Source organism: Anolis sagrei, chromosome 5, assembly GCF_037176765.1.
Source record: "Anolis sagrei isolate rAnoSag1 chromosome 5, rAnoSag1.mat, whole genome shotgun sequence".
Classification (NCBI taxonomy): domain Eukaryota; kingdom Metazoa; phylum Chordata; class Lepidosauria; order Squamata; family Dactyloidae; genus Anolis; species Anolis sagrei.
Window position 1 is genome coordinate 82269224 of NC_090025.1, and position 24574 is coordinate 82293797.

The following is a 24574-nucleotide window of genomic DNA, read 5'->3' on the forward strand; positions in this document are numbered from 1 at the left end:
CAAAGATTACTTCAGATTTAGACTGCAGCCAGGAAATCAGAAGACGTTTACTTCTTGGGAGGAGAGCAATGGCCAATCTTGATAAAATAGTGAAGAGTAGAGACATCACACTGGCAACCAAGATCTGCATAGTTAAAGCAATGGTATTCCCCGTAGTCACCTACCGATGTGAGAGCTGGACAATATTATTATTATTATTATTATTATTATTATTATTTTGGTTTCTTCTACTCCGCCCTTCTCACCCCGAAGGGGACTCAGGGCGGCTTACAAAGGCACAATTCGATGCCAGCGTCACATAACAGTAGTAAAACAAAATAACATCAATTAAACAGTTAACAGTTGAACAGTTAAACAACAATTCCTGCATTACAACCCTAAAACCAATAAAACCAATAAAACAATACAAACCCAATTACTCCTCATAGATGGTCAGCGTTTGCTATCTCATAGTCCAAATTCCAATTCCACATTGTCAGTCCTATCAGTCCTAGTCATTTGATTGTCCTTATCTAGTTGTCAGATTGCCCAAAGGTCTGGTCCCACAACCAACCAGAGGCGGGATGTTGATGCCCTAATTTCTCCCAGGAGTGAGTTCCACAGGTGAGGGGCCACCACCGAGAAGGCCCTGCTCCTCGTCCCCACCAACCTCACTTGTGATAGCGGTGGGGTTGAGAGCAGGGCCTCCCCAGATGATCTCAGACTCCGGGGTGGGACGTAGAGGGAGATACGTTCGGACAGATACACTGGACTGGAACCATACAGGATTTTGTAGGTTAAAACCAGCACCTTGAATTGTGCTCAGAACTGAACCGGCAGCCAATGGAACTGACACAGCAGGGGGGTGGTGTGCTCCCTGTATGACGCTCCGGTGAGTAGTCTGGTTACCGCTCGCTGGACCAGTTCAAGTTTCTGAACAGTCTTCCGATAGGGAAGGCTGAGCGAAGGAAGATAGATGCTTTTGAACTGTGGCGCTGGAGGAAAGTTCTGAGAGTGCCTTCGATCGCGAGAAGATCCAACCAGTTCATACTTCAGGAAATAAAGCCCGACTGCTCATTGGAGGGAAGGATATTAGAGGCAAAGATGAAGTACTTTGGCCACATCATGAGAAGACAGGAAAGCTTAGAGAAGACAATGATGCTGGGGAAAATGAAAGGAAAAAGAAGAGGGGTCGACCAAGGGCAAGATGTGTGGATGGTATCCTTGTAGTGACTGGCTTGACCTTGAAGGAGCTGGGGGTGGTGACAGCCAACAGGGAGCTCTGGCGTGGGCTGGTCCATGAGGTCATGAAGAGTTGGAAACGACTGAACGAATGAACAAAAACAGATTCCCATCTTTGTCTGCAAACTTCCTTGCCACTTACAGCACCCAAAAGAATTAACAGCAGTGGAAACAATTAACATCAATAATAAATTATAAGAATTAGAAAATCAGACATTACCTTGTGTCTGGATAAAATAAATATTGGGGTTTTTTTTAACAAGTGCTGAGAATATTTTATGAATGCTCACAGTTGTTTCTTCTTCCATCCTTCCTTCCTTTTTGTTTCTAATAGAGCAAAAGTGTGACGAAGGCAAAGTCTTCCAGTATAATGCAGAAGCCTGCAACACCTCTTGCCGTTCCCTTTCAGAAAGGGATTTGAGTTGTGATGTAGAAGATAGCCCAGTCGATGGATGCCTTTGCCCGGAGGGCCTGTATTTAAACAGCAAAGGAATGTGTGTTAACCAAGATGCATGTGATTGTCACATGAATAATCAGGTGCTGTTGAGAGGTCAACATATTGAGCTGAATAATTACACATGGTATGTAACTATGTATGTATACCTTCATTTGGATAATTATGAATTCAAAATATTTCTAGCAGGATATACAATACTTCGCTAAAATATGTTCCAAGTGATCTGGTGCCAGTGGGAACCGCCTTTTTTGATCTGTTCAAATGCCACTTCAGAAATCCACCTACAGATAGTAATCAATAGAAATTCATTGATCTGTGCCCTGTGCCAGCAGAACTCAAGACCGACAGGTCGCAGTTTCGAATCTGGGAAGAGACAGATGAGCTCCCTCTATCAGCTCCAGCTCCTCATACGGGGACATGAGAGAAGCCTCCCACAAGGATGATAAAAACATCAAATCATCCCTGGGCAACGTCCTTGCAGATGGCCAATTCTCTCACACCAGAAGCGACTTGCAGTTTCTCAAGTTGCTCCTGACATGACAAAAAAAAAATTGACCTGCTGTCTTCCCTCCCCATTAGACCCCAAAACCAGTTGGAAATATTCTCTGGACGAGTCCTATTGGACAGGCTGAGTTGTGGAAGAAGGAAGGAAGGCTGGGGGCAATTTTAGGAGGCTCTGAAGGATTGTGCTTCTAGAGGAAGATTTTTTTATGCCACTCATTAGTGGCATACAGTATGACCAAATCATGTGAAGACACTTGCATGAAATTATGTCCAAGTCTTCAAAAAGGAAACAGACAGGTTTTCTGTGTTCTTAAAAGTCATTGTTTAATCTTTTATTGTCATCTTCGTTATTCAACCTGGGGATCACAACCAGATACAGTGAAGACATCTGCCCTTGCGCTATGCTACTCTGCTGCTGAGTACGCATGCCCAGTGTGGAACACATCTCACCACACTAAAACAGTGGATGTGGCTCTTAATGAGACATGCCGCATTATCACAGGGTGTCTGCGCCCTACACCACTGGAGAAATTACACTGTCTAGCCAGTATTGCACCACCTGACATCCACCGGGCAGTGGCAGCCAATAGTGAAAGGACCAAGGCAGAGACATCTCCAGCTCATCCCTTGTTTGGGTATCAGCCAGCACGTCAACGACTTAAATCAAGACATAGTTTTCTTAGATCTACAGAGGAAACTTGCTGGAACACCTCAGCAAGCGAGAGTTCAAAAGTGGCAGGCTCAAACCCAGAACCTCAATCCGTGGGTGATACCAGATGAGAGACTCCCCCCGGGCACACAGAAGACTGGGCGACTTGGAAGGCGCTGAACAGACTGCGCTCTGGCACCACGAGATGCAGAGCCAATCTTAAGAAATGGGGCTACAGGGTGGAATCCACAGCATGCGAGTGCGGAGAAGAGCAAACCACTGACCACCTGCTGCAATGCAACCTGAGCCCTGCCACATGCATGATGGAGGACCTTCTTGCAGCAACACCAGAGGCACTCCAAGTGGCCAGATACTGGTCAAAGGACATTTAATCAGCTACCAAGTTTGCAAATTTTGTGGGGGTTTTTTTATCTGTTTGTTTGTTTTGTTCTGTTAGAAATGTAATACAATGTTCTGGTTGTGGATGACACGATAAATAAAATAAATAAATAATCCTCGTTGTTGAACCATCACCATACATGGTACTGTACCAAACTAAAACAGATATTCCTATCAAATACTTGCATTTTAATGAGTTACTGAGTTATTTGTTGACTGTCCACTGAGGTTGCATGAGAACACAAAAAACTTATAATTCAGGAGCAGGTTTTTTTTCTGATGTAACTCTCTGACTACTATGTTTTGATGACTAAGAAAAGCTTGGTTGCCCAAATACATATTCAGCTTTGTTACAGAATTGGCTCATCCCATTGAGTATTTTTGTTTCTTGTCATACAAATTATTTTTATTTTTCAGTATTACTACTTATCGTATCACATTGTAGTGTTCCCTCGCTACTTTGTGGTTCACTTTTCGTTGACTCATTGTTTCATGGGTTTTTGCTTCCTGGCAATGATGGAGTGTGGAAGGGGGTTTCACCCTCCCCCTCAAGAGAGAGGCAGCCAATCATTAAAAAAGAGAGAGGAGATAGAAAGCAGTATGTGAATCACCGCCTTATAACCCCTTCCTTATAGCTAGCCAAAAAAAAAAAAAAAAAAGGTGCGTGGTGCCTTTCAATCACTCCTCACTTCTGCCTCAACCTCAATGTGATATATATATATATAGCATTCTATCTATCTCTCTCTCTCTCTCTCTCTCTCTCTATATATATATATATATATATATAGAGAGAGAGAGAGAGAGAGAGAGAGAGAATCTCTACTTTGCAGATTTTCACTTTTCACGGGTGGTCCTGGAACGTAACACCCATGATAAGTGAGGGAACATTGTACTCAGTTGCTAAGACTCTTTGAATGTGATTCCAATCACATTTGTCCCATTCCATCAGTAATATGTTGGAACTCGTCTGCAAAACATCGCAGAAATGGAGCAATTGCACACGGGATCTCAATCATGTAGTTTGATTTAATGCAGTTCTGAGATACTGTTTTTATGTGTGATCAACATAAAATAACTTGATGAATAACTTGGGACTATGTCTGTTCTTGTTTTATTGTATTTTAAAGTTAATTGTATTGTTTTAATCTACTGCTGTAAACCGCTCCGAGCCAAATTGGGAGTAGCAGTATACAAGTCAAATCAATCAATCAATCAATCAATTAATCAATCATAAAATCAGTATGCCTCTCATTAGCTGGAATCCCATGAGTAGTTCAAAATTTCCAGGCTATGTCATTATGCAATTTTGGAGGCAGGGGCAACGAGATGGGACAGACGAATTGATTGGGAAGAGCCAGCCTTCTGTAATGTGTAGTATTTTCAAATTGTAAGAATCCGGTGTGATGGTGTCAGTATGCATCCAGCCTGAATACAATATGCATCTCATCCTTTAAAAAATATGTGATGCACACTGATATAAATGGAGCATATCCCAATGTGATAAGGTCCTATGTCTACATGATAATCCAGTGCTCCAATGTTGGAGCATTGGATTATGACTCCAGAGATCACAGTCAGGAATGGAAATCCAGCAGATTTCCTTCAATCTGAGTTGCAATCTTTCAGCCTCAAAGGAAGGCAAAGGTAAACCTCTGTTGAATAATTTTTGTGAAGAAAAACACATCTTAGGGTTACATCAGTTGGAAAAGACTTGAAGTTAAACAACACACACTGTTTCTGTTTTAAACCTTTGCATAGGAAGATTCTTATGAGAGAAAGTGCTTCCAATCCATATTTTAATTCAATGCCATGACCTCCAAGGCGGGTTGCTTAATTCTGTTTGTTTGTTTGTTTGTTTGTTTAAATTTTACAGTGTTTGTAGAAAAGGACAGTTGTTTTGCCACAACTCCACAGACCTTAAGCCTGGTAAGTGTATACATATCAAATAATTTATTCAAATAGAAGCAAATTAATTCAAATAGAAGCAAACTGATCCAAAGTTTAGAAGTAGTATAGAAACCTCAGGCAGATGGGGCCTCCTTCCCCCTTCCAGCCCAGAGTTTGAAAGATTATCCCCACTTCAGAAGTTTAAAACCAGCTACATCATTAAACTAATTTCAGTCTGTGGCCTAAGATCCTAGTCAGTGCTGGAAGTGACAACTATGGGCCCTTCGACACAGCCATATTACCTAGAATATCAAGGTAGATATTCCACAATATCTGCTTTGAACTGGATTATCTGTCTTATATAGGTTAAACAGGAAGCAAACTGACTCCCAGAGAGCTTCAAAGAACAGGGAACAATGAGTCACTAATTGCTTCCCTGAAACTGTCAATCATTGCCTTACCTCCCAAACAAAACAACACTCACAGCAGCTAGTCTCCAACATACACTCAGATTTCTAATGCACTCTAAGATGAGGCTTACCTGAAGCAAAGGGAAAAAAGATGAGCAGAGGGAACAAAGAGCTGGGCATGTTTAGCCTGAAGAAGAGAAGTCTGAGAGGAGACATGATAGTCATGCATAAATATGTGAGAGGAAGTCATAGGGAGGAGGGAGCTAACTTGTTTTCTGCTGCCCTGGAGACTAGGATGCAGAAAATGGCTTCAAACTACAAGAAAGGAGATTCCATCTGAACATTCGGAAGAACTTCCTGACTGTGAGAGCTGTTCAGCAGTGGAACTTTCTGCACCAGAGTATGGTAGAGGCTCCTCCTTTGGAAGCTTTTAAACAGAGGCTGGATGGCCATCTGTTGGAGGTGCTTTGAATGCAATTTTCCTACTTCTTGGCAGGGGGTTGGACTGGATGGCCCATGAGGTCTCTTCCAACTCTATGATTCTGAATCCACAGTGCCATCTATCTAGTTCAGCTTTGTAGCTTCCTGCCTCTGGTGAAATGGGAAATTATGGTTAATTGGAGAGTCTCTGGTTTATCAAGTATATTTTGAAAAGAAAAGGAGGGCAGCATGCATGGGCAAAATGCTATTCAAATTGGACCATGGTGATAAAGGACTAGCTTATTTTAAATAAAGAAATGGAACACATTTAGATGTATTTCATCCAGCTTTGTTTTTCTTTCTCCAGTAACTTGTGAAGGTGGAGCTGAATTTGTGACTTGTTCTGACCCAAATACAAAGAGAAGAATTGAGAAAACATGCACTAGTCTGAACATGCCTCAGTTGTCTGTAAGTTGAAAGTCAGAAAATGCTCTTGAGAGGTCATGTTGCTCCTACATTGGTTAAGGGTTTGTAAATATAAACCAAAATATGAAAGGAGACTATACCATACTCTGAAAATATTTATTTTGTATACAGACGGATATGCCTTGCACGCCCGGTTGCTATTGTCCTTTACACATGGTTCGAGACAGTGAGGGAAAGTGCGTTCTACCAACCAGTTGTCCATGTTTTTACAGCGGTCGGCAGTACGAACGAGGCAGCTTGATAAAAATTTCATGTAATACATGGTAAGCTTAACGTTTAAAAATGTTTGAATTCTGTTACTTCATATGTGCTCAGATTGAGTAACTGAGAATATGCTTTCCATAATGAAATACTGAACATATAATACTGTCTTAGCCTACATTTCAATATATGCCATGCTAGTTTCCCTGTCAGTTGGTGGCTGTCTGCTAAATACATGTGCCTATTTAATTTAATCTGTTCCTCTCTTGTTTTCTCTTCTACAGATCTGTTATTCTCCATTCCTTGTGTAGGCCAATTTTTGCTTAAATTGCTTTCTTCTGCTATCCATTAACATTCAAAGATTTAATATTCTTTATAGGTTATTTTCTTTGCTAGCTACGTACCTATTTTTATTGCTGATGCTTCTGTTATTTAATAATAGACCGTCCAATTGAAGTCTTGTTCATATCTACATCTAAATCCATACCCACCGCCCATCTGTCTATCTGAAATCCAGTATAATATAGTGCTTTGAATTTTGGACTAGAATAGGCAGCTAGAGAGATGGAAGACCAGCGTTCAAATATACGAGGGGTATTTTTTAAGTAAGGTCCGTTTGAACATAAGTACACAACGAAAGTTTATTTCAAAAAAGTAAATTTATTTTCAGAAAGTACATACTTCACTCTATTTTTCGACATAGTTGCCAAGTTTGTTCAAACACTTATCATACCTCTGAACCCATTTTAAAATGCCCTCGTCATAAAAACCTGCTCCGATAACCAAGAGTTCACTGTAATCAAAGAAGGGCAACCGGAGCGGTCCTCATCATGGACGTTGTCACGGCCATCTTTGAATTGTCGTACCCACTTACACACTTTGCTTTCACTCATAACAGTATCACCGTACACTTCACACATCTGTTGATGAATTTCTGCAGCAGGCAGGTTCCTTGCTGACAAAAACCGTATCACTGAGCGAACCTCACATGCGGCGGGTGAGTTGATAGTCTTAAACATTTTTAAAGCACAGAACAGAACCGTACAGGTTAGCTACAGAGCGGAAACTGAGCACAGTTGTTCCCGAGGCATGCCGGTACACGACGCACGCGCTCGTTGTGGTATGCGCGCAAACTACTAGTGTCTACAACAAAACGGACCTTACTTAAAAAATACCCCTCGTATACTGTGCAATAGAAACCCATGGGTGGCCCTGAATGAGTCTCCACCTTGGAGGAAGGCAATAGAAAGATGAACAAATTTTGTGATAGGCTGTCCATAAATTGGAAATTACTTGATGGCACAAACCAGCAGTGATATATCTGACTCTGTATTGTCTATTTACATATAATATTAGATTCCTCCCCAACTGTTAACAGAAGAGAAGCAGCTCTCCCACAAAACATGGGGGGAAATATCTAGATTAAACATGCAGAGTGTTTTGTTGTTCATTTGTTCAGTCGCTTCCAACTCTTCGTGACCTCATGGACCAGCCCACGCCAGAGTTTCCTGTTGGCCATCACCACCCCCAGCTCCTTCAAGGTCAAGCCAGTCCTTTCAAGGATGCCATCCATCCATCTTGCCCTTGATCAGCCCTTCTTCCTTTTTTCCTTCCATTTTCCCCAACATCATTGTCTTCTCTAAACTTTCATGCAGAGTGTATCCACACTAAATAATTGCAGGAGTTTGTTACTACTTTAACTACCATGGCTCCATCCTGTAGAATGCATTGATTTGTCATTTAGTAAACTCTGTCAGAAACCCTCTAGTGCTGAAATTTAGGGGAGTAAACTAGAAAATTCTAAGGAGATCAGCAAACTACTGTATAAATGCCAGGATGGAACCATGGCTCACACATTGTGCAATGTTGAAGAGATGCGCACTCACAAGCCCATCAGGATAATTGCACTCTACAAAAAAATGGATTTGTGGCATGCTAGATGCACAATCCCCTATTATAGCTGTGCCACTGGGATCATTAACAAGTGGAGCAAGCAGTGTTGACATTGCACCATCAGTGTGATAAGCAACAGTGCAACACTGTGGGACACTCTGGCCTTGCACAATGACAGCACAGTAATAGGCAAGCAGAGTGAATTGATCAGCACAGAGAATTAATAATCCAGAATGAAGTGCAATAGAAAGCCATGGATGCTCTGCACCCAGCTGGAAAAACGTATCCACTTTTTATGATGCCCCATTATGAGATGGAAGCCCCCATTTCACCTAGTGTGCTTCCTCATTGTGTATCACATAGTTCTTTCACACAAGTGAGCAATTTTATCAATGGTGTAGCTCCATCATGATAAAGGTTCTCATCACATAGAGGTCCTCATGTTGAAGGAAAGTGGGGGCATTTATGTGGCAGTGGGGAAAGACATCACCCCACAACCTGCATCACCTCCTTCCCCATCCCATGGAGGAAACTATCACTGCCTCCCCCCCCCCCCCCCTTACCCCAGCTTACCGAAGGAGAAGACAGAAAGCTTCCTGTGTTCTCAGGGCTCTGTCCTAGGACACATCCAGGATGAAGCCCCGCCAGAAGTAGCCCTGTGTCATGTGATGGGCTCTAGCAGGATCCATCCTGCTGGCTCCATCCAAATCTCATGTGATGAGGTCCTAGGTCACGCATTTCAGCTTGTGAGGCAGGAATTCAGGCACTATGTAAAGCAGTAAGTGACCAGATCCTATACTGAACATTCGATGCAGTTTCAAACCAGTATTGAAGTAAGTGGTTTCACTGTGCAGATGATTACATAGGAAATTTTGGAACCAGTTTGAAGCTTGAATGGTGATTACACAAACCAGAGAGCATGAATGTGCATTAAGAGCTTTCTTCTGTGTGCTTTTGTAGAAATTTGTTGTCTGGCCATCATAGTTTGAAGCTAGCTCCGAACTTTATTAACTGCAGTGTAGATGGGTCCAGATAGTGCTTTCCAGAGTTACCTTGAAGTCAAGACTGTATCTTATGTTAATAAATGTTGTACCCTAGAGCAGGAACAGCGCCCTCTAATCATTAACACACCACACCTTGAATGAAGGAAGAGTCCTTTTTATTGAAGAATAACTGGAGACAATAAAAGAGATGATTATAAAATAGGTAGAGGTCCAAGCCCAAGAAACCAAATAAAGCAGCAAGATAAGCAGTGTCCAAACATAGGAATAATAGCAATGTCCAAAAAGCTTGCACAAATAATCCAATGCGGTGAATATCCAAAAGCTTTCCATATTTATTTATTTGTCGTGTCAGGAGCAAGTCGCTTCTGGTGTGAGAGAATTGGCCGTCTGCAAGGACGTTGCCCGGGGGATGCCTGGATGATCATGTCCCCGCATGAAGAGCTGGAGCTGATAGAGGGAGCTCATCCACCTCTCCCCGGATTCGAACCTGCGACCTGTCGGTCTTCAGTCCTGCCGGCACAGGGGTTTAACCCACTGCGCCACCGGGGGCTTTCCATAGGAAACCATGAACAGACTAGCCACTGCTAATCTACTTGAAAAGCAAGATATAACCTTTGAGACAAGACCACTTGAAACAGGAATTTCCATGAGACTTGAGCTTGATTCCAAATGATGCCTGATCTGAAGAAGATTCTCTAAGGGCCCACTATAAGTCCCAAAAACTGGTTCCTACTCCCCCCCCCCCCCCCCCCCGTTTTTGGTCTTAACTGCTGAATTCTTTCTGATCTGCGTAAACATTGGGCCTCTCGACGGTTCTGGCTAATTTCCAGACGGCGACTGGTCTTCTCTATCTCCTCATTAACTCTACCAGGTGTCAAGCTATCTTGCAACCTTGAGCTTGGAGAAGGGAGTAAACTTTCTTCCCTTGCTCTGGCAGAAACTTTCTCATGGGAATTTGGCCTTTCCCCTGAACCCTCTCGATCAGTGTCTGCAGTAACCTTATTGTCCAAAGTGTCTCCATTTTGCACCTCATTCTCATTGATCACATCAGACTAACTAACCAAATCAGAACCAGAAACATCAGAAACATTTGGAGAAGGAAACACAGTCACAGAATCAGGCTCAAACACCGGGTGAGGCCCAACAATAAACAGTGTAATGATCAGCATGTGTGTAGATTACCTTAAAAACTCTTACCTTAAAAATATACCTGATTTTGAGATTGTTGTAAACAAACTATCCTTTTTTTTATCTCAGTACATGTGTACAAGGAACTTGGAAGTGTGCGACAAATAAATGCCAGAGTTCTTGCCATATCTATGGGGATGGTCAGATCCAAACATTTGATGGAAAGTGGTACAGTTACGATGGACTTTGCCAGTATGTGCTTGCTGAGGTAAGCACATTTAACTTTCTCCTTCATGCTAGGTATTTATAAGTTGTTGCTTTCCCAACTCAGAGTTGTAGTACAATTTAAAGAAAGCAAAACAATGGGAATTTGAAGGGAAAGATATTTCATTCGAAACTGGAGCGACTTACAGGGAGCGATCTACCCCCCTGTTTAAGGAGTTGCATTGGTTGCCGTTCATTTTCCGGTCCCAATTCAAGGTGCAGGTTCTTACGTACAAAGCCCTGAACGGTTTGGGACCCACCAACCTGTGTGACCGCATTTCTGTTTACAAACTCATGCGATCTCTTCGATCATCTGGAGAGGCCCTGCTCTTGCTCCCGCCCCCTTCACAGGCACGATTGGTGGGGACGAGGGAGAGGGCCTTCTCTATGGTGGCCCCCTGACTCTGGAACTCACTCCCCAAGGATATCAGACAAGCCACCCACATTGGCAGTCTTTAGGAGGAGCCTGAAAACATGGCTGTTCCAGTGTGCCTTCCCTGAATAAAGGAAACAATGCCCTGCTTTGATCAATTCCCTGCAAAATGTCCTCAGAAGCACATTAACTACCCGTTGGGTTGCTCTCCCTACATTATCCTTTAAAACCCTTCTGCTTAGATAGGGAGTTCCATAGCCAAGGGGCAATCACTGAAAAGGCCCTGTTTCTCATCCCTGCCAGGTGGCAGGACCAAGAGCAGGGTCTCCCCCTATACAGACCTTCTGTATATTGTAAATTGAGGGAATCTGTGGTCTAATGAAAACTGTGATATTAAAATAAAATTTATATCTGCATTAATTCTAAGACAAAATTTGCCATGCTTCTTTGTGCAAAAACCATGGCCCCTTCCACCCAGCTGAATATATCCCACATTATCTGCTTTGAACTGGAATATATGGCAGTGTGGACTCAGTGTGGACTTCGATTTTAAATAATGGTTTTAAGGTTTTAAAACATTTTAATGATTGTTTAATGTTTATGTTTTTATTATGTGTGTTTTTTGGCATCTAATTGTTGCCTATATATGTAATCCGCCTTGAGTCCCCTACACGGTTGAGAAGGACAGGTTATAAATACAGTGTTATTGCCCCAACTTTATTCTCCATCTTCATTGCTATGATACTGCACCTTGTTAATGGGAAGCTTCCCACCAGAGTGGAAATAATCTATCGGACAGATGGCAAGCTATTTAACTTCAGCAGACTGAAAGCCAAAACCAAGGTTACAACAATATCTGTTATAGAACTCCAGTATGCTGATGACAACGTCGTCTGTGCGCATTCAGAAGAAGACCTACAGACCACTCTATAAACACCTTCGCAGAAGCATACAAGAAACTCAGCCTGTCATTAAACATCGAGAAAACCAAAGTGCTCTTCCAGCGGTCATCAGCTAATCCCTCTCAAATGCCAGAAACTTAATGGTGTAACATTAGAAAATGTTGACCATTTCCGCTACCTTGGCAGCCACCTCTCCACAAAAGTCAACATTGACACTGAAATTCAACACCACCTGAGCTCAGTGAGTGCAGCATTTTTCCAAATGAAGCACATTGTGTTTGAGGACTGGGACATCTGCAGGGATACCAAGGTGCTTGTTTATAAAGCTATTGTCCTGCCAACCCTGCTATATGCCTGCGAGACGTGGACAGTCTACAGACATCACATGCAACTCCTGGAACGATTCCATCAGCGCTGCCTCTGGAAAATCCTGCAAATCTCTTGGGAAGACAAGTGGACAAATGTCAGCGTGCTGGAAGAAGCAAAGACCACCAGCATTGAAGCAATGGTCCTCTGCCATCAGCTCCGCTGGACTGGCCATATTGTCCGGATGCCTGAGCACTGTCTCCCAAAGCAGTTTCTCTATTCCGAATGGAAAACGGAATGTTGGTGGACAGGAAAATTGATTTAAAAATGGGATCAAAGCCAACCTTAAAACTCTGGCATAGACACTGAGAACTGGGAAGCCCTGGCCCTTGAGCGCTCCAATTGGAGGTGAGCTGTGACCAGCAGTGCTGTAGAATTTGAAGAGGCACAAATGGAGGGTGAAAGAGAGAAACGTGCCAAAGGAAGGTGTGTCAAGCCAATCCCGACCGGGACCGCCTTCTGTCTGGAAACCAATGCCCTCACTGCGGGAGAAGATGCAGATCAAGAATAGGGCTCTACAGTCACCTACGGACCCACCCCCAGGACACTACACTTGGAGGACCATCATCCTCGGACTATGAGGGATCGCCTAAGTAAGTATGTATAAATGCAGTAAAGAAAGTTAACACAGTTTAAAGCAGATATTGTGGGATATTCCTGCCTTGATATTCTGTCTTCCGGTACAGCCGCACCAGGAGCTCCAGCTTATCTTGCTATTTGTTGATTACTGCATGTATTTTAAAGTTCTATGCCTTTGTAGTTAGATGGCTTTCCTTAATTTGCATTTATTGGATCTATGACCTGTCAATTATCATTAGGTTCCCTAGTCCCACCCCCCTTTTGGGTTTTGGAGGGAATAGGAGCCATTTTGGGTCAGTCCACACAGAGAAGTCTTTCATACAGGACATAAAACCAGGAGCTCCTGTAGAAAGCTTCATCTTTTACAGCTTGGCCAAGGAGATATAAAGCTTGGCTGCGGAGATACAGCCCATAGCTTGGCCAGAGAGATACAGTCTCAGCACAGCTCTTTTGCTGAGGATTTTACAGCCTTACAGCTCCTTTGCTGAGGGAATCCAGTCCTACAGTGCTTCAGCCAGCCATCACTGAAACCTGAACACCTTCTTTTCCCCTGGAAGTCTACAAAGGACTCTGTTTGGTAAGGGCCACTCACGGCAGCCAGAAGCAGTTGGTACTGGGTGTAGGGGCTCCACGCCAACAGAGGCAAAGACAGACTGCCCAGATAAGAGGTTAAGGATTTCCCCTTTAGTTAAAATACAGTTATGAAGATAGTGCCTGTCCCCTGTGGACAAGATTGAGAGAGCCAATAGACTATTAAGAAAGCCTTGAAGTACCTGTTTGATTTCAATAATAAAGAACTTTGTTGAACCTTTACGCAATCTAAAGACTCTGTTTAAGGAAATCCAAAGGCCTTTAATCTGAGGCAGCCCCGGCGTCCCGTTGGGCACACAGAATTTATGTCCTGTCTTCAGTTTTATGGACAGGCCCAGCGTGCGACAGCACATTCTGGGTTATATGGCTGTATGGAAGAGCCCTACAGCAGTAGTATTTGGGGCCAGTTTGGACAGCTCCCTGTTTGACTTGTTTCATCAGCTGGAATTAGTAGGTGTCATGCTACGTAGTGTGTGGTGATACTTCTTTGCTATTGATTCTGGGCTAAGCGTGTGTGTTTCAATTCAAAAACCTGTTCCAATGCATAATTTGTAGGACTTCTGTGGTAAAGAAGATGGGTCTTTCAGAGTCTTAACGGAAAGTATCCCATGCTGTGAAAATGGAATTACATGCTCAAGAAAAATCACCGTGGTTGTAGAGGTAGGATTCCTCTTTCATGTGTTGCTCCTCTATTTCCAATGTTTTTTTATGCACCCAGAAAAAAATGTCAACCTCACTAAGGAGAAAATATCAGCAGGCCTGGGAAAATCACAAGGTTTGCAGACGAACAAATATATAGAAGGAAAAATCTCTCTCCATGGTCCCAGAATCCTAACTGATTCCTATGTGGGAGGAAAAGAAAACTGAGTATAAGAAGAATAGAAAAAAATGTTTGGTAATACAAGAACAAGAAGAATGTTATTTTAATTTAAGTAATAAGATTTCTAAGAACAGTTGGGCAATAAAAAAATAAACTAAAAGAACAACCAAGAAGAATATTCAATAAGAAAAGGAAGAAGATAACCAACTGGAAACAAAGATCTATCACAGGGGTCCTCAAACTTTTTAAACCGGGGGCCAGTTCACTGTCCTTCAGACCGTTGGAGGGTCGGACAATAGGTTTTTTTTAAAAAAAAATCAATTAAAAAATTCCTATGCACATTGCACATATCTTATTTTGCTGTGTGGAAGGGCCCCTAGAGGGGGTTCTTTCTAGCCCTCTTTAGGCAGTAATTCCAGGAGCAGAGAATGGGAAATCTATTACTAGTCTGAACAAAATCTGGCTACCAGTATTAAAAAAAACTTTAAAATTATAACTGTAAATAAAGAACAACACTCAAACACAGGGGAACTCCAGACAAGAAACAATCAGGGCCAGCTAATCACCTCTCAACAAAGGATTCTCCCTAAAAACTGTCAGGCTATGAAAGGGTAATCAAGGTGGCCAATTGAAACATTCATACCTACCTCCAACAGACAAGAGTTCTTTCTCCCACCCTGGATCTTCCACAATTTTCCTAGTTAAAGGTTTTCCTCTGACATGAAGTCCAGTCGTTTCTGACTCTGGGGTGTGGTGCTCATTTGCATTTCTAAATCGAAGAGCCGGCGTTGTCTGTAGACACCTCCAAGGTCATGTGGCCGGCATGACTGCATGGAGCGCTAGGGCAGCCTCCCTTGGCTGGCTCACGCTATCCATCAGGCCTGATGGGCAGCATGAGCCAGCCAAGGGCAGCTGCTCCGTGTGGCCTACTCGTGCGTAAAGCACCTTGCGAGGTGCTTTACGTGCGAGTAGGCCAGTCGGAGCAGCTGCCCTTGGCTTGCTCACACTGCCTATCGGGTCTGACGGATAGTGTGAACCTGCCAAGGGAGGAACAGCACCGTGCAGCCTACCTGTGCGTAAAACACCTCGCGAGGTGCTTTACATGCGAGTAGGCCACGCGGAGCAGCTGCCCTTAGCTGGCTCACGCTGCCCATCGCGCCTGATGGATAGCATGAGCCTGCCAAGGGAGGAGCAGCATCATGTGGCCTACTCGCGCGTAAAGCACCTCACTAGGTGCTTTACGCGTGAGTAGGCCACGCAGAGCAGCTGCCCTTGGCTGGCTCACGCTGCCCATCGGGCCTGACGGATAGCGTGAGCCAGCCAAGGGAGGGGCACTGTGTGTGTGTGTGGGGGGGTGCTCCTCCTCCGTGGTCCAGATAAGTGCCCTTGGCGGGCTGGAAGTGGCCCGCGGGCCGTAGTTTGAGGACCCCTGATCTATCATAAGAAGGTACATTCATCAGGTTTAAAGGACAATAAGAGCTTTATTTTATACAGAAGAAACACTGACTCTCCAAAAATTTATTAGTTTTAACAATTAATGTTAGGGTTATAGAGATGAAAAACTGGAGGTAAGACAAGATAATTTTAAAAAAAGTTTTTACTTGCTTTCCTCTCCACCTTCCTTTCTCTTGAGAATTTATTAAATTTGTTAAAATCTATTAAACTGATCTATTAAATTACTAACAATAGCATGAATAATCCTGCCCCCCCCCTTTCCCTATTATTTGTGAAAAAAATAAATATTAATAAAAATAAGTAAACCCATGCTTTAAAAAAGGAGAATAGAATGAGGTATCCTGGAAGAAGTCATGGATGATGGACTGGACTATTGAGCAGAAGCATCTCATACTATATATTTTTTGCACATCATTCCATTTTTTATTATTTACTAGCTTAGATACCTGGTGTTACCTGGGTTAGGTATTTTGTAATACTATTTATTAGAAATAGACATTGGTTTTGGATGACATGAATGGTCCCATTAGAAATACGCATGTCTTGCTAGATGTGGGTGAACTACAACTCCCATTCTGTCAATTCCCTAAAACTCTGCCAGTATCTTCTGTTTGATAATTATGGGAATGATTGTCAAGTTTAGTCAAGATCCATAACCAGTGGGGTTCACTTGTTTCTTTGGACGTTGGAGCCTTCCTGGGAGAGAGAGGGGGGGGGGGTTGACTTTTATAGAGAGTGATTTGAATGCACGTATCTTTATAAAACCCATTTTTTCTTTCAAAAATACAATTTCAGGGTGGCACCCTTGTTCTAGAAGATGGAAAATTCATGTTTACCAAAGATGCTGGAAGTACTAAATGTACAGACAAGGAGCCCTACACTGTCCACACTGTTGGATTGTATTTGATCATCAGATTCATCCATGGAATAACTTTGATTTGGGACAAAAACACAAGAGTTTCGATTATCATGGATTCCGACTGGAATGTAAGAACATTGTGAACCGATGTGTGTGCGTATGTGCGTGATAAATATCATTTCGCACCATGTTCTCTGTGTTATGTGCAGGAACTGTGCATTTTCACTTACAAACTGATCACACAGATGAACCCCGCCCCCCCCCCCCAGTTTCTACTCAAGCTCCCGAAGCAGCGCTATAGTGTGCTTGCTCCATTGGAGCCAGCACAAGACAGGAACCTTCCTATGTGAGGAGGGAAGGGTCCTGCGACACGCCTTCTCTTCTTCAGGCTAAACATGCCCAGCTCCTTAAGCCACTCCTCATAGGGCTTGTTCTCCAGACCCTTGATCATTTTAGTCGCCCTCCTCTGGACACATTCCAGCTTGTCAATATCTCTCTTGAATTGCGGTGCCCAGAATTGGACACAATTCTGGGCACAATTCTGGGTTTTCCTTTGCCTTACTTAGAGAATGTGACATACCCAAAGTCAACCAGTGGTCCAATGCTTTAACCACTACACCACACTGGCCTTCTCTGGATGGGTCTATAATGACAAAAGTTACTTTAGAACAAGCTTGGATGCCATCTCACAACATCATTCTCTGTTCATTGCAGAAACAAACATGTGGCCTTTGTGGAAATCACAATGGAAAGATTCTGGATGAATTTACTACCAGAGTAGGTTCACTGGCAGCCGGACCGGTGGAGTTTGGCAACAGCTGGAAAACAAGCCCCACGTGTTCTGACACAGTTTCCGAAATTTTTCCATGTGATGCAAATGCATACTGCAAAGACTGGGCTGTAAGGAAATGTGAAATCATCATGGACCAACATTTCAGGGTGTGCCACAACAAGGTAAGCCTTTCAGGATGTAAGTGATGGGAAATGGATCCTGGCCTTAGCAATGCGAATGGTGATAGGAATGGTATGAGAGTGGTGATAGGATCCAATTAAATTAATTTGATGGCATTATTAATTAAATGTAGCATTTGTTAATCATAAGAGGTAAGCTAATCTATATAAATAAAAATGTAATGTTTGTTTGTGGGATTAGCATAACTCAAAAACCACTGGGTGAATTGACACCAAATTTGGCCACAAGACACCTACTAACCCAAGGAGCAACCATCACTCAAAAATGTTGGTGGGCATGAAAAGAGATTTAAAGACATGCTCAAAGCCAACCTTAAAAACTATGGCATAGACACCGAGAACTGGGAAGCCCTGGCCTGTGAGCGTGCCAGCTGGAGGTCAGCTGTGACCAGCAGTGCTGCAGAATTTGAAGAGGCACGAATGGAGGGCGAAAGAGAGAAACGTGCCAAGAGGAAGGCGCATCAAGCCAACCCCGACCGGGACTGCTTTCCACCTGGAAACCAATGCCCTCACTGCGGGAGCCGATGCAGATCAAGAATAGGGCTCCATAGTTACCTACGGACCCACCCTGGAAGATTATCCTACTTGGACAACGAGGGATCGCCTAAGTAAGTATTTGCTGATACATCACACAGTCCTAGACACTTGGGAAGTATCCGACGTGTGATCTAATACAACAGCTAGCAGAGTTATCTTGTCGGCTGTGGACTCATCTTGTTGTGTTTCAAATCATCAACATCATCATCATTATCATCATCATTATTGTAAGACTACTATGGCTTGTAAGGCTGCGTATGTGAGTGGCTAGTTCATACATAGCCTTAATCAAATGATGACAGCCAAGTCTTATACTAACATGCTCCATAGTAAGGGAAGGGAGCTTGAAATCTATATATATATAAATGTTCTGTGCGTAATGAGTACCCTAAAAACCAAAGAACCAATGAACGAAATCACACCAAATTTGGCAACAAAACGTCTCACAACACAAGGAATGACCATCACTCAAAAATTATGGTTTTGTCATTTGGGAATTGTAGTTGTTGGGATTTATAGTTCACCTACAATCAAAGAGCATTCTGAACCTCACCAACGATGGAATTGAACCAAACTTGGCACACAGTTTTCCCATGACCAACAGAAAACACTGGAAGGGTTTGGTGGGCAGTGTCCTTTGGTTTGGGAGTTGTAGTTCACCTACATCCAGAGATCACTGTGGACTAAAACAATGATGGATCTGGACCAAACTCTACAAGAAAACTCAATATGCCCAAATGTGAACACTGGTGGAGTTTGGGGGAAATAGAATCTCAACATTTGGGAGTTGTAGTTGCCGGGATTTGTAGTTAACCTACAATTGCAGAGCATTCTTAACAACACCAACTATAGAATTGGGCCAAACCTCCCAGATAGAAACCCCATGACCATCAGAGTGGGCCACAGCAACGCGTGGCAGGGAATGGCTAGTACCTTTTAAACTACTGAGAGAAAAAAGTTAGTAGCATCAACTGTTGTAGACTTCAATCTTTTTCATCAGATGCACCATAAGTAGACTCAAGTCTACAAAAGCATATACTAACTTCTTTCTCTCAGTTAAGGTAAAAAATGCTACAAGATTCCTTTGCTTACTGATCTAGACTAACTCCACTATACCTTCAAATGCTCCTCAGTAGTAATTGTTCATCCCATTTTTTTTAGGTTGACCCCACTCCATATCACAAGGCTTGCATTGAGGAATCTTGTGTGTGCACCATGGAAGGAAAATATCACGGGTTTTGTACTGCTGTGTCAATGTATGCAGAGGCATGTTCAGCAGTCGGCGTCTGTATATCTTGGCGTACTCCAGAACTTTGCCGTAAGTGAAATATTTCTTGTTCTGTCCCTTCGAGTAGTTTCCAATAGATGGCAGCCATAAGGTATGTTGGGAATTAGTATTTTACAGAGTGTTAGTCCTTTCGGGGGGAAATATAAAAACTAAAACTATTAATAATAATTCACTTAGCAAAATAGCAGACAATTAGAAAAGGTGGACCTATTATGGGGAGCCCCCCCCCCCCCCCCAAGATTTGCCATTGCTTTCCACTGAGAGAATATGACTTGTCCGAAATCACCCAGTGTGTTTTCATTGCTGATTCAAACCCTGGTCTCCAGATTCCTAGTGTAACGTTCAAATCACTACACCATGCAGCTTCTCCTGAAATATACTGTGAAATATTAATTAAAATAAACTGAACAGATCGAGAGCCTTGTGTTGATCTGAGACAAACCTAATCTGTAATCCTCCATAATGTAGGACATATTCCACTCTAATGTGAAGACTACATATAATATGTTAAAATATTAAGGATATTCAGCTGCAAAATTCTCTTTGAAAACATGCACATGTTCTACTATTATATGCACAATAGCAAAAAATCTTAACTCTGTATTTAGTATGTGTATATAAGCAGTAACTATTTTGATCGTTGATATACAGGCAGTCCCCAAGTTACAAACAAGATAGGTTCCATAGGTTTGTTCTTAAGTTTGTTGTGTATGTAAGTCGGAACAGGAATATTTTTGAAGTGTAACTCCAGCCATACACACACACACAGAGAGAAATAGAAAGAGACATACATACACATACATGCACACACACACATATATATGCTCATATTTACTTGAGTCTAATGCACCACTGAATCTAATGCAAACCTCATTTTTCAAAATCCTGAAACCAAAGGGGAAAAAAAGCAATGTATTGTCGAAGGCTTTCATAGCCGGGATCACTGAGTTGTTGTAGGTTTTTTCAGGCTATATGGCCATGTTCTAAAGGCATTCTCTCCTGACGTTTCGCCTGCATCTATGGCAAGCAGACCTCACTACCTCTGAGAATGTTTGCCATAGATGCAGGCGAAATGTCAGGAGAGAATGCCTCTAGAACATGGCCATATAGCCCGAAGAAGACCTACAACAACCCCCCCAAAAAGCATTTCCTGGTGAATGTAATGCTTTCTTTAAAAAAGTATACCAAGGCTTCCAGTAATAGAAAAAAAACTTTGGAGTGCATCTATGCTGTAGAATGCATACACTTTTATTGTCTTGCTTTGATGCTATGGAGTTATGGGGTCTGTACAAGGCCTTGAGCCTTCTCTGCCACCAAACCACAAATGTCAGCATTGCATAGCATTGAGCCATGGCAATTAAATTGGAGATGATGTCCCTCAAATAGGATCTCCAGATGCTCTTATAGCAGCTGCTCATTTGGCTTTGGCGCAGCACTAAGATTACACTGAGATGTGAATCTAATGCGCATTTTAATTTAATTTATTTATTTATTTATTTCGGGCACTTCTACCCCGCCCTTCTCAACCCCCAAGGGGGGACTCAGGGCGGCTTACAACCGGCACAATTTGATGCCAACAATTCATCAGATAAAATACATGACAGCAATAACCACAATAATTTAAACATTCAATTAATACAATAACAACTAAAAAGCCAATCTAGTGGCCAACGTTCAACGAGTTCTAAAATCCGTAAGTCCATTCAGCATTACCATAGTCCTTTCCAAATTCTAGTCGTCATTACCTTGTCAGTCTGCAAGATTACCCAAAAGCCTGGACCCATATCCATGTTTTCAGCCTCCTTCTGAAGGAGAGGAGGGATGTTGATGACCTAATTTCCCCGGGGAGTGAATTCCACAGGCGAGGGGCCACCACTGAGAAGGCCCTACCCTCGTCCCCATCAACCTCACTTGTGATAGAGGCGGGGCCGAGAGCAGGGCCACCCCAGAAGATCTTAAACTCCGAGGTGGGACATAGAAGGAGATATGTTCGGACAGATACGCTGGCAAGTTCATTTAACCAAAAAAGTGTGTGTACGCAGGCATGTAGCCGGGGGGGGGGGGCTCGGGGGGCTTCAGCCCCCCCCCCCCCCCAAATTCTCATGGTGGTTTGCGAAAAGGCCTTACTGGTGCATTACTTAAACTGTTATGTTTATTCCTATCATGATCTGATCACCATACTCAATATATCCCATATGCATGGGGGTATTGGGGTAATGATACAAAAGGTTTGCTAGGCTAGACCCTCTTTCACTCAGAATCAGCCCCCCCAACCCCTCCCTGAAAAAAAATCACACACACCCCGAAACGAAATCTTGGCTATGGGCCTGTGTGTGCGTGTGTGTGTATGTGTACACACACATACACACACATATGCTTTGCATAGCATAGGGAAGGATTAACACCGTGGTGGTGTTTTTTTTTGCCATCTGAGTCCCTGTTCAGACTATTTCACCTCGTTTTCTGTCCCTGTGATCATTGGATTTTGAAAAAATGGCTTGTTGTGGGAACAAGAATTAGTGATAAATCTTCAGTGGAGACACTTTTCCCCCATGATAACTCTTCCAGGAGTGAATTTTCCTTCCAAGAGGTAGATTTCTCTCACTTCCTGTTGTCTCACCCCTGTTCTTAACTATGAGTTGTTTGTAAGTCAAGGTTTGTAACTTGAGGACTGCCTGTACAAGTATCAAGAACCAATCTATTGACCTACATAATGATCATATTTGTTAAATATCTTGTGGTGATAAACACTGATCAAAGACTTTAATAATGATGATGATGCAGAATGTCAGTAACCTGGCATGAATTTATATTTTAGCTGTCTTCTGTGATTACTACAATGCACCCGGGGAGTGTAGCTGGCATTATAGGCCCTGTGGAAGCATGGCAACCAAAACCTGTAAGCAAAATGCAGGTAACTGGACTCTTCCATCTGTCTTGGAAGGTAAGGTGCACAGCTCTTTCAAGTGCCAAATGGTTGTTCTTCTAATGTTTTGATAGCAGCTTTGTTCACCTGGGTATGGTGAAGTGGGATTCTTTGAGTTGTGTATATCAGGAAGATAATCCAATTGCAATCCATAGTAGTCTGTCCTAAAACTTCCCTGGATCACCCACTATTAGGAACATATGTTCTTGTAATACATCACATTAACATTATATTAATGGTTACTAGGGGTGCGCACAACTAAAAATACTGCTTTATTCGTCTTAACGAAATGCGTGCAATCCCTATTTGCATTCTAAAGTGTTTTGAAAAATCATAAGGGTCCATGTTGGATCTATTAAGGGGTTTTGAAAATTTAGTTAGTTTTTCATTTACCTACTTTCTCATGAAAACTGAATGTTTTTGTTCTTTTGTATGAGGTTGAGGCAGCACTGAGCCATCTTCATAATACAGGTCAAGAGTTTTAACTCATCTCTTATGACTTTTTACCCTCTTACGATTTTTTGTACAGTGCGAATGGTTACACGTTCCCCTTGCCCAAATTCATGTTGGGACTACCCCCACCTCACCCTGACGTACACACTTCCTCCTTGGGGCTGTCATTCAGGCCCGTAGCGAGGGGGGGGGGGGTTAGGGGTTCAACCCCCCCCCAAAATGTTTCAGATTTTTTTAAAAAAACCTGGATTACTCATAAATTTAACTGGTTAACCAAATCCCCATGCTAAGTCTATGAGATGCAAAAAATCAAGAGTCTCCAGAACTGCAAGCACTATCTCAAGCAAATATTAGCAATTTATTCACACTGTCATTACTTGCAGCAATAACCGATGTAGTTGTTCTGGTACAGCTGTACCAGGAGCTCCAACTTTATTTGCTTTGTATTAAATGTTTGCTTGCAGTCCTAGGTTTCAGGGACTCTGCAGAAAGGTGGCTTCTTTGGTTGCAGTCATAGGGCAAGTCACCTGTCCATCATCGTTAAGTTTTGGTCCCGCCCCTTGCTCAGGGCAATTGGGAAGGGAAGGGAGCCATTTTTAGTTAGTCTCAGCAAGGTAAGCTTATGTATAGGATGTGTGCAAGCTTCCCCTGTACAAAAGCTTCAACCCTTAAGACCTTCCGGGGGAGAAAGGTCTTAAGAGTCTCCAAAGAATTTCCAGGAAAACAGCCCTAAAGACCAAAGAACTCCAGCTGGAGAACATCTACTGCCTTGCTGATAGGTCCACTCGGCGTTCGAGAGGCAGTTCGACCTGGTAGCAGAGCCCACATCAGTAAGGGTTAGATTACAGTCAGCCTGGGAGAAGTTAAAAAGGGGATTTTCCTTTAAAGTAAAGAAGAAGTTATTGAAGACAGTTGCCTGTCCTTCGTGGGCAAGATTAGGAATTCACCAGTTGCCTAAAAGCTTGGAATTATTTGCTTAACTTTACTGAAGACAAGAGAAGTTTCTGTTTGATTGTTCATTAATAAAAGACTTTGTTGTACTTCTCAAGTTATCTAAAGACTGTTTGTGGTGGAAACCTCTGAGAACTTCTCTTTAGGCCTCCTGGCTTCCCGCTGGGCAAAGGTTGCACATCCTGTTCTAAAGACAATTATTTAAAGGCCCAGCACGCGACAGAACAGTACTGAAGCAACCAAGTTGGGGGGGGGGGATGTTGAATGCTCTCATTAAGGAGGCCAGACTTGGTGGAGGTGGTTGACAAGGGCGGAGCTGCAGGCTATTGAAGGCTGCTCTGCCCCCTGCTGTGCTCTTTGCTTCAGCATGAGCTAGGAGGCAGGTTTCAAACCCCCCCTGCGAAATTTTCAACCCCCCCCCCCCCAAAATTTAAATCCCTCCCGAAAAATTTTTCTGGCTACGGCCCTGCTGTCATTCACTCCACAGCCGAGCACAGCTATGAATGAAACCAATGGTTGATGGGATAGATTGTGACACTCACTTTTATTTTTGTCGTGTCAGGCGCGACTTGAGAAACT

The 24574-nt window shown here is 42.9% G+C and overlaps 1 protein-coding gene across 1 annotated transcript in view; it reads left to right on the forward strand.

The window, feature by feature from the left end:
• The window catches only part of MUC19 (mucin 19, oligomeric), an 83063-nt gene that overhangs the window by 56467 nt on the left and 2022 nt on the right, over positions 1 to 24574 (forward strand). The window contains exons 17-26 of the mRNA XM_067468480.1: positions 1556 to 1802; positions 5104 to 5156; positions 6315 to 6415; positions 6545 to 6696; positions 10789 to 10927; positions 14290 to 14394; positions 16805 to 16996; positions 17583 to 17822; positions 19539 to 19695; positions 22484 to 22609. Coding sequence (XP_067324581.1) covers positions 1556 to 1802; positions 5104 to 5156; positions 6315 to 6415; positions 6545 to 6696; positions 10789 to 10927; positions 14290 to 14394; positions 16805 to 16996; positions 17583 to 17822; positions 19539 to 19695; positions 22484 to 22609 — 1512 coding nt within the window. The remainder of the gene's footprint in view (positions 1 to 1555; positions 1803 to 5103; positions 5157 to 6314; positions 6416 to 6544; positions 6697 to 10788; positions 10928 to 14289; positions 14395 to 16804; positions 16997 to 17582; positions 17823 to 19538; positions 19696 to 22483; positions 22610 to 24574) is intronic.